At 44.7% G+C, this 10269-nt stretch overlaps 1 protein-coding gene across 4 annotated transcripts in view; it reads left to right on the forward strand.

Annotated features, from left to right (window-relative positions):
• The window catches only part of LOC118509689 (synaptic vesicle membrane protein VAT-1 homolog-like), a 65497-nt gene extending 55969 nt beyond the window's left edge, over nt 1-9528 (forward strand). For all 4 annotated transcript variants that reach the window (XM_036050742.1, XM_036050744.1, XM_036050743.1 and 1 more), the window contains exons 6-9: nt 3675-3820; nt 3993-4152; nt 4250-4781; nt 4872-9528. In XM_036050742.1, coding sequence (XP_035906635.1) covers nt 3675-3820; nt 3993-4152; nt 4250-4781; nt 4872-4891 — 858 coding nt within the window. In that variant the 3' untranslated portion in view covers nt 4892-9528. The remainder of the gene's footprint in view (nt 1-3674; nt 3821-3992; nt 4153-4249; nt 4782-4871) is intronic.
• The last annotated feature ends 741 nt before the right edge of the window (nt 9529-10269 follow it).

The raw sequence follows: 10269 nt of genomic DNA on the forward strand, positions 1-10269 counted from the left end.
TGTTTCCTTAAGCAAAATGTTTTATCTACGAACGCGTGCAAGGGTATCTCAGCAAGGGGGGCTAGCTTTTCCATTTCTTGACAGTTCTTATCGTAGTTTGGAAGCGTTTCTGATTGTTGGGAGTTGGGAGCTGACAGCACACTCCCCTCGCGGGACGGGCTTGAGGAACGAACGAGAGATCGAGCCTGGTGCACCCGGGTGTGTCCACGAAAGATAGTGTGCGGTCAATATCTTCTTGATGAGGTTGTTTGTGTGTATGTGTGGGTTTGGAACACGCATAATAAACAAACGAAACGTGCCTGGAACCGCAACGATTCGGATCAGAATATCGTCTACTACCTTCGCCGCCTAATGCGGCGGAAATTGATGGTAGCAAATAAACCATCGAACCCTGTAACGAAATTCGCTTTTCATACCGATCGGCTATATGGGATATTCCCAACCGGGAGCCAGTCGTAACCGATTTCGGCAGTTAAGTAAGTGGGTGAGAAGTGGTCCTTTGGCTGTAAATGGTTGCTTTATTTTAGGAACGTTTCGGATCCTTATTTAGTTTTACGATGGTTGTCGATTTGCAAACGTACCAGGTAGAGTAACGGGCGCGCATATCCTTCTTTATTATTTAGCTGTGGTAATTCACTTTACCTTGTACCGAAAATAACTCACACCGTGCCTTTTTTTTTTCCTTGCGCGTGTTCGTTTTAATAAAACTTAAGCGATCAAACACGCATAAAAGGCCTTAAAACTGGATCAAGGATTATGGTGGAAAATTGGAGCAACAGGGCCATCGAGCGTATGCTCTCATTCTGCAGTGAGGCATACGAGGAAGTTAATAGCAATAGGAGAGGCTTCAAGCTGTGTGTGCTTGAAGCGGGCGCGGCGCGGGAATCGCCTGCGGGTTGTTTCACTTTCCAGAACATGAAAGTTGGCGCCAAAGTGTCGTCGTCTGTGGCCTTTGTGTGGCGGAGGTACCTTTCCTTTCCTTTAATTATATGTCGATCCGGGTGAAAATTGCACTGTTTCTATCGTGGTGCCAATATGGCGAGAGAGTAATACCTACCGGCCTAGTAGGAGGAGCCGCGCAGTCAGAATTGTGTCAAGAACGGCGTCCTGGTAGGCATCTCTTTCCCTTCGTGTCGTTGTGATCCTGGCGCCGCTAATGGCATGAAATGGCTAGTTCCCGTTTGATCTAGCATTAGCCACTGTCGTGTTTGAATGTCTGCTAGAGTTCCTAAAAGGGGAGCATATGCACAAAAGGGTTGTCTGCACGTGCGCTAGGGAACAAAACAATTGAATTGGATTTTAATACCCAACGAAACGGGGGTAAAAATTGAAAGCCGACCTGAAAATCTCACTAGCATTTAATGGGTTTTCCCCCTTGATTGTTTGATGCGCTGTGCATGTTTTACTCTGCCTTATTGATTTTGGCGCAGTAATTTAAACATAAAAAAACGGACACAAAGTCCCAAATAACTTCATACTCACAGCGGTTGTATTAGTGTGGCCCAAACAAAGAAACGATCGGTTTCAAAGTCATTGCGGAAGGTTCGGGTTTCGGAAGTCTTGATGCTTACCACAGGTGTGCGTGTGTGTCTGGTTTGGTCTGATGGCTGTTGGGGCAGGAAGAGCAGGACAATTAGCCTCCCATTACCTCCAACCGATCCGAGCTAGAAACGATGGCGTCGCCCCTTTTTCTTGAATGTACTCCGGGCGGCTAGTAGCATAAATAAATGATTAAGAAAGAAATCGATCGCATTCTGTGGCGGGTGGTCGTAGTTCTTCCGACTTCCACCACTGGAATCAACGGCGGTAGCGCAGTATTCAATTTTTATTCTTCCGACTGTTCGGTATGAAGAGAAGTGAAAACAAGTCCACCGCAGGGAACGGCAGGTACTTCACAATTATCTCCAGCTGAGGTTAGTACTGAAACACGTGTGTGTGTGCGCGCAGACAACCGGTAATTGACCGAGACAGACAGTCGGGCGCCGGGTGGAAGAAACTCGAATAGTAGGGATATAAATATCGCCACCGGAATAGGGGGGGTACCGTTGCGCCGGATACAGTCCCTTGCAGTGACTAATAGATATTACTAGGTTTTTGGGTGCCATTGGATAAGTGCAATTAATGTCCTACCATCGACCGTAGTGCGTAGTACGAATACATTCTCGCTGGATTGCATTTCCCGGCATAATGCTATGACTAACGGCGGGTTGCAGCTAAACGCGAACGTTCACGCTAAATGATGTCAGCTACATAAGCACTACAAACGGATTTGTTGTCGCAAAGATTCGATTGATTGATTTCGAAATGCACATTTGCTATTTGCACTCTAGCGAAAAGGGAAGAGAGGACACGGTGAGAGCAAATTGTTATCATTAGTCAACAATGATTCTTATCGGCCCCAAAATGAATCACAGCCCCCCCCGGCATGGGTAGTTGTTGTTTGATGGGTTTTATGATGCAGATATATATGTATACACAAACACACAGAGTTCGCGAGGTGCAGGGCAGAGGTTTAATTTAGCGTTTTCCTGTTTGGTTGATGTTATGTTTAATCGAATTATCGTTCCCAACTACGATTAGCCCGCTGGAGGGACTGAGAGTTGATGATATTTTGTAGTGATGAGTCATGCTCGATGTTAAAATGCTAGTAGTACTGTAGATTGACCACTCAATTTGTTGTTATGTCCTCCTCGTTATTGGAGTTGTACAAGGCTCTTGTGTTCTTTTGCAGCCGAACTTTGATATCAAACACTATGGTATGGAGATATTACATTTTTCTCTATTGTCCATTGAGATAGGACATGTTTGCTTGTTGCGACGTTATCCTAAGGCTATAAAGCCGTCTGCTATTGGCCCGTCGCAGATGAGGCTTATCCCTTGAGGAATGAGGAAACATTATAATGATGTGTCCTGGACACCAGAAGCTGGATGACCATGATCTTTTCCAAAGTCTGGGTTGCTCACTACTGATTGTCTTGACGTTATCATTTCATTTCATTGTGGATTTTTTATGACCACACCGCTCATGCACTTATTGAATGCTGGACATCGTTAGAAGATGTGCACAATTGTACAGAGCGCAGGGCTATACATTCACTGCCTTAGTGATATTGACGAGAGGAGGAGAAGAAGCTCCTCGACTGTCGTCAGTTATTCGCAACACCTTTTGCAATTCTGGAAGACGACGTCTAGCTTGCCAATAAAAAGGCACAGGGTGGTCCTGCGACTCGTCACGGCGTGGTTCCCTAAATTGACTAGATGCGACAGTGGACACGTCGTTATCATTTGTATAACGAGCAGAGGACAATCAAATTATGTGCTCAAGGAGGGGCTAACGTTTGACGCACTGATGAAGAATGTTGTGCCAACACTCACATTCATAAGCGGTACTGTTGTGTCCCCCCCTCCCCGCCCCCCTGTCCATTGAGAAAGTTTATGAAGCAATAAATCATGAATGCGATCACGATGAATACCAGCGGGAACCAGAGCGGAGCCCCTCTGTGCGTTTGTGGGTAATTTGTGGTAGATGGTATGGTGGTTCTTCATTATCGGTGAAAATCCCTTTGGAAGTGGGCAAATACACGTTTGTTTGTGCAAATAGGTAAAGCGCGTATGGTTCCCCTGGCCACTGCTTATTAACCATTTTCCTTTCCCTCGTTCCATTTTCTTCCCAGGGTCAAGCCATCGTACAGCTGGTACGCACCGTGCCGAACGTAACCATTTTCGGTGTTTGCTCGAAGTCGAAGCATGAAGCCCTTGCCGCAACCGGTCTGATTGACCATCTGATCGATCGTACCGACTATGTCAACGAAGTCCGGAAGTAAGTGTAAACCGCGCCGCGCGTTATTTGCCGTTTCTTTCTCCGGCGGGATATGATTGATTGATTCGGCGGATAATATTCCGCGATCTAGCGTGCTTCTGATTGGGAAATGCTCCGCTCCTAAATGCCCGTTTTGATTGTTGACTGTCCTTTTTTTCTTCTTACTCTGCAGGATTACGACTGAAGGTGTCGACATCGTGATGGATTGTCTGTGCGGCGAGGAATGCAACCGTGGCTACGGACTGCTCAAGCCGATGGGCAAGTACATCCTGTACGGTTCCTCGAACGTTGTCACGGGCGAGACCAAGAGCTTCTTCAGCGTTGCCCGTTCGGTAAGTGTCGAGTCGAGAGACTGCTCGCTTAAAGTAGGAACACCGAAACAACCGACTAACGTGTGTGACATGATTTATCTTTATCAACCCACATCAGTGGTGGCAAGTGGATAAGGTGTCCCCGATCAAGCTGTTCGACGAAAACAAGAGCCTCGGCGGGTTCAACCTACGCCATCTGCTGTACCAGCAGGATGGTTCCGAGTACGTGCGCTCGACCGTGGACAAGATCTTCGGTCTGTGGAAGGAGGGTAAGATAAAGCCGGTGGTCGATTCGGCCTGGGCGCTGGAGGACGTTGCCGAGGCGATGCAGAAGATGCACGATCGCAAGAACATTGGCAAGCTTGTGCTGGATCCGTCGATGGAACCGAAACCGAAACCGGCGACGCCGGCCAAGAGCAAATCGAAGAAGCAGGCCAGCGAGGACAAGGGAGGCAAGAAGGACAAGGAAGACGATAAGAAGTCGGGCGAGAATGGTGGCGGCGACGAGAAGAAGGAAGGCGATGCGGCCGAAGAAGCCAAGACGAACGGCGACGCAGAGGAGGGTGGTGCAGCCCAGGTGAATGGAGATGGTGCGGCGGAGAAGAAGGAAGAACCGGTTGCCGCCACCAACGGGGATGAAACAGAAAGTGGTAAGTTTGGTGGTGTGTGTGTGTGTGTGTGTGATGCAAGTGCAACGTAAAATCTAATCATTCTCTCATTCTGGTGTGTGTGTATTGCAGAAAAAAAGGAATCGAGTTGAACGGTTAGCAGCACGGCCGCCACAACCTAGAAGCATTGCAACAAACGAAGCACAACTTTCCCCAAAACCACCCCCCCCCCAAAACCATTATTGAACTATTTTACTGTTTTTACTTCCACAATATACACTTTCATAAAGAAGTACCACCACCTTCAAAAGCCCAGCAAATCGGTGGTGGGTTTGCCTCTGCCAATTGGGTGATAGTCGCGCCGGGCGTGGGGTCGTGCGCCCCTCATCATCGCTCCCTTTTTCTATCCGACCCCCCACCCCCACGCCACTCCGCATCCCAGCGCCATCACCAGGAATTGCTACGATATGAGCAGCAGCAACTAAATATATTATAAATATATCTAATGGCATACGGCAAAGCATACGAAAAGTCATACGCAAAACACACCTCTACTATTACGACAACCCGCGCATAACTCTATAGCTCCTATAGCTGCTCTATAGCCTGCGTCTATCATACACGTACGTACGCTAGGGCAGAAGTAAGAAAATGATGAGGATGGAAAAATGACCACAAGCAGCATGAAATTAAAAGAAAAGGAGGAACAGCATAAACACATGGAAAATCATAATCACGGACAGAAAAAGGTTGACCGACCGGGTGAAGGGAAATGAACGAAAAAGAACATTCAAAACCAATGTGTTTAGCAATGGCAAAGCAAGAGCGCGTATCATCAGGAAGGAAGGAAGGATTGGCAGTAAGTGGGTGCGAAACGACGTCTCGAGCAAAGTTTTTGCTACCTTCAGCCACGCTTAAGTATATCCATCCGAAGCAACGAATGAGCTACAGCTATGCAATTGGTTTTTGGGCGTAAGTTGATCTCATACGTTTTCGTTCTTATGTTTTCCCCATTTATGTGCCCGTGATGTTTCGGTATGCTGCTTGCTACGCAACGCAAAACAAATCAAGATTTCAATCGATTATTCTGGACGGCGAAAGCGATATAGCGTTGTGCAAAATTTAAAGTGAGAGAAGTAGGAACATCAGAAAGAATCACACTAAAACGTATTCACACACAAACACACACAATGAAACAAAAACATCAGGTACGGCGAGGCGAGATGCGACTAAAGGCCGAGGATGGTGGTCAGATGGATATTTCTTCCGTTTTTTTTAATATGTGTCATTTTTTATGTAATATTTAAATACTAATTGTAATGTTTCATATTAATTTCGTTTTGTTTCGCGTCTCGGGGGAGAGAAAAACCAACAACTTCCAATCTGTGTAGCATCCGGACACCGGCGATGCATATGCCAGCTGCGAAATTAAGCTTTTTACGTTTTACCGTACCGTGCGCGCGGGGTTGGGTGGTTCTGCGCTTCATTTTTATGTAATTAATTAATGAGTAAAAGCTGCGGAGTACTAGCGCTTTCCCATTGCCGTGAAGGAGAAAAATCGTGTGTGTGTGTGTGTGAGAGAGAGTGAGAGAGAAGAAGCGAGTAGGAAAAGAAAAATTCCCTAAAATTGTGTTCTAAAATTTTTTGTAACAACAAACAAACAACACGTTTGCCATTGCTCTCGTTAGGTTCTTTGCGAACGTTTGTTTCTAAATTTATTATCCCCCCCCTCCCCACACACACACACACACACAAATTATTCTCGGTTATGTATATGTAATAGTTTTGTGTTTGTGTGTTGTTTTGGGGGCAAGAAGAAGAATGTATCTGTCACAAGTATGTGTAGTAATAGGGAGAGGGGGAGGCGCTCCTTTATCGATTTGTATAAATTAAAGAACCCACAACAGCAAACAACAACAAAAGCAACAAGAAACAATGGGCAGAAATGCATATAATTATTATTTTTACATTTAAATCGTCACGTGTTTTGCGTAACAAACGAGGGGTTTATAAATGGATAATAATTGTAAAGCCTGAGGTTTATAAGTTTGTTTCTGGTGTTTCTTTTTATTTTTGCTCTTATGTTTCTATAAGTTCCGAACTAGAGTTACTTTTTCTTTATTTCATATACTATCACTCATCATCCTTTCCAATCTACCTACAACATTAAACGTGTAAACGTACATCACTCATCATACCGCGCGCGGTGTACTATAAGGAACCGTAAATTCGCGCTCTCTAAAGAGAGCCATCCATGCGCTGAACGTGATTCATATAAGAAATCTTTAAACTATGCAACGTGCGTCAGACGGTGGCAAATAATTTCCCCTTTCTATTGTTCGGCTTGCATAATGCGCTCTGTTGGCACTGTTGTTTTACTTTGAGCTTCAGCAGAATCGTTAGGGGCCAGTCGTAGGTCCTGCAAGAGTATAGTGTAAGCTAGCAAACTCGTTTAACCATGCTTTTGCTGTGTCAGCCATCCTGTAATGTAACATAAAAAGCGTGCAAGAGTGGGAAAAGAGGAGGAGAGTGATTTGTTGGTGTGGTTGAAATGATCGTTTTCGAACGTACTTGGGTTGGAATTTGGGAGTGTGATATAGGGGTAGATAGGAATGAATAATACACGCACACAGACTCACACGAGAAGAAGCAGAAAGGTTCTTGCACATGCACCCTACTTCTCTTAGTTTTGTATCGTTGAATTTAGTAGTCGAAGGCAGAGCAGACTCTCGCCCATCTCTTCAGGAAGAATAGACATTAGGAATAGCTTCTTAGTAACTTGATGCGTAGATGCCATCTTTCTAGCCATCTTCTTACCACTTTGTATCACCACAATGCCTGACGGTGGTGTTTACTTTTTACAGACTTTAAACTGTGAAAGCCTTTATACGAGATGACGGATTGTACTTCAAAGAAATTTTATAAAACCACATTACTACTACCACCACATCCACCGAAAGTGAATGGAAATTGACGCCATCGGCACACAGTCACCTCATGTGATTTTAGCGCACACACTTTTTTAAAAAAAGACACACTAAACGCAGATTGCTTCAGAACCATTTTCCCAACACTGCCATACCTCCTTCCTGCGGATGTGCAACGACAGGGGAGGAAAATAGTGAACCCCCCCTAATTTTAAGATTCCTGGAGTGGAAGTGGGATTAATATTCCTTAGTCGCGGGGTTTAAAGGGTTTCAACAGATGCGATAGTAATTGAGGCACTATTTTGCAACTCGTGCTTTTCAAACGTAGAGAGAGAGAGAGAGAGAGAGAGAGAGAGAGAGAGAGAAGGAAGAACCACTTGCTTCGCATATCGCACGCATTTTACGCGACTGTGCTTGAGAGACTGTAATATTTTGGACAACCAACTACCCCTTTTTGGATGAGTGAAGCATATGCCTGTTTTGGGGCGCGGCATTGAAAACGATAGCTCTTAGATAGCTTTGAATTTATTTCATGAAGATATATACACACACACACACTTAACAAACCCCAACACACATATCCAATGCATTGGGGACTATTGGCGTAAACGCAGCTTTGATATGAAGTCTACACTTGTGTTTTTCTTTTCGACAAAGTGTGTCCTTTAGAGACCCAATTCCGATGTCTATTGCTTACCGGAAAGCTATTCCCTTTTTTGAACACTTTTTACAGTAAGGAAACCCCCTTTTTACACACCCCTTTTAGCCGGCGACGTAGAAATGGCAACAGAGGGGGGGGACAGGGGTGGGTAAAGGACAGTCGTTCGGTCGTTTTTTGTCATTAGCTTTTGTCTGCTTTTTGCGCAACCTTTACTCAACACGAACTTTACTCTAGATATACCATGTACGGCGGTGGAAGGAACATGCGGTTGCTGCAGCTGCCCTCTATCATGCTAACTTTCTTAAGATACAAAAGTACACATAAAACGAATGCTGGAAGTAGTAAACGCGAAGGGATCAAGGATTGTATCGCGCAACACGCACACACGCACGTGCGCTTAATCACGTGCGCAAAACGGAGATATTTAAGGCGGTGGAAGCGGCAGTTTAATGTAAAGGTGGCAGTAGCAGTGCAAGAGACAGGAAGCGACAAGAGAGACAAATGAATCAAAATATAATAACGAACACACAAACAAAAAAATCCCTCAGAAGAATATGTAATGATCAAAAAAGTATAAATATGTATATTCGTATAATATTGTGTACACCACCGGGGGTATATAGATAGAGAGAGTGGTGGCATGGCAACTGCGCGATTTTTATCGAAAGGCAGGCGGGGTGACACGTGCACTACTACAAAAACCCGGAAGAGGCAACATTTGCTGCAACAGATTCGATAATATCCTCAATCCTCAATATTGTACGGAAAGAAACAATCTCTACACCCATATTTATATACACAAACATATTATATTTTCCCGATTGGCGGAGAGCGTGTGCGTGTCTCTGTCTAGATGCCGATGATGATCATAATCCCATACCACAAACGTATTAGCCACAATCACCCCCCACGCTGCTGCAACAGCCTAACCCAACAGGGATGATCCTGATCGAAATATTGTTCATGGAAAAGTAGGCTACCGGAAACGCGGGACGATGATAAAAACCAAACCCCCTGAGCAGGATTGATCGCGGCACTGAGCGTTGCAGAACGATATCATTGTGCTCGGTGTATGGATGGCGGCGCGGTGATGGAAGTTTTGGGGTTAAGATCAAGGAACGGGATACATGGGATATATTCCCTCTGAATGTGTAATGATGGCTGATGGAACAATAAAACCGATGGAAACTGTACGTTGTAATTAGGCGGTGTGTGTGTTGGGTTATTTTTATGTGATGATATCTGAAGGATTTTTAGCTATTTTTTCTCTTAGTCGTGAGAGACGATCTGGCCGTATTGCTCATTTTTTAGCTGTTAAACTGTGTAGAATTCTTAGTACAAAAAGTTTAATAAGCAATGCGGTCAGGCTGTCCCACTAGAATAAAACAAAAAACCCGTTGAATTATGTGCCACTTCTAGTTTGAAGCACTGTATAAGAAAGGGCCTTTTCGCAGCTCGACACGTGCATTCAGAAATAAACGCGCATACATTTAAAATTGTGTTGTTAACAGCTGTTACGCTTTTAAGTGGTTCAATTGCTATTAACGGTTAATCCTATGGTATGATCATGGTGTCGCAAATTCTTCTTCTTATTTGGCTCTACAACCTCGAAAGGTTTTTGGTCTGCATTTTTTTACTCGCAGCTGGATAGATGGTCCTGGTCCATTACACGGGTAGAGTCGCTAATTGCATGATTTTTTAAACTCTGTTTCTGCACACTGTATCTCAGGTCATAAAACAAGTGTTTAGTTATTCAAACAAGTTATTAAAGAAGAAGAAAGATCTTCAACATCACAACCAGTCAAGCAGCTTTTACAAGGTTTTAGTCCGAAGCTGAATAGTCAACCCTTCGTCGAGGAATAAGATTCAGTTGGGAAACGATACCTGCCGATTGAAGACCGACTCCGCTACCGAATCGGACACAAAACCGCTCCGATATTTT

This window comes from Anopheles stephensi, chromosome 3 (assembly GCF_013141755.1).
Source record: "Anopheles stephensi strain Indian chromosome 3, UCI_ANSTEP_V1.0, whole genome shotgun sequence".
In the NCBI taxonomy this organism is placed as follows: Eukaryota; Metazoa; Arthropoda; class Insecta; order Diptera; family Culicidae; genus Anopheles; species Anopheles stephensi.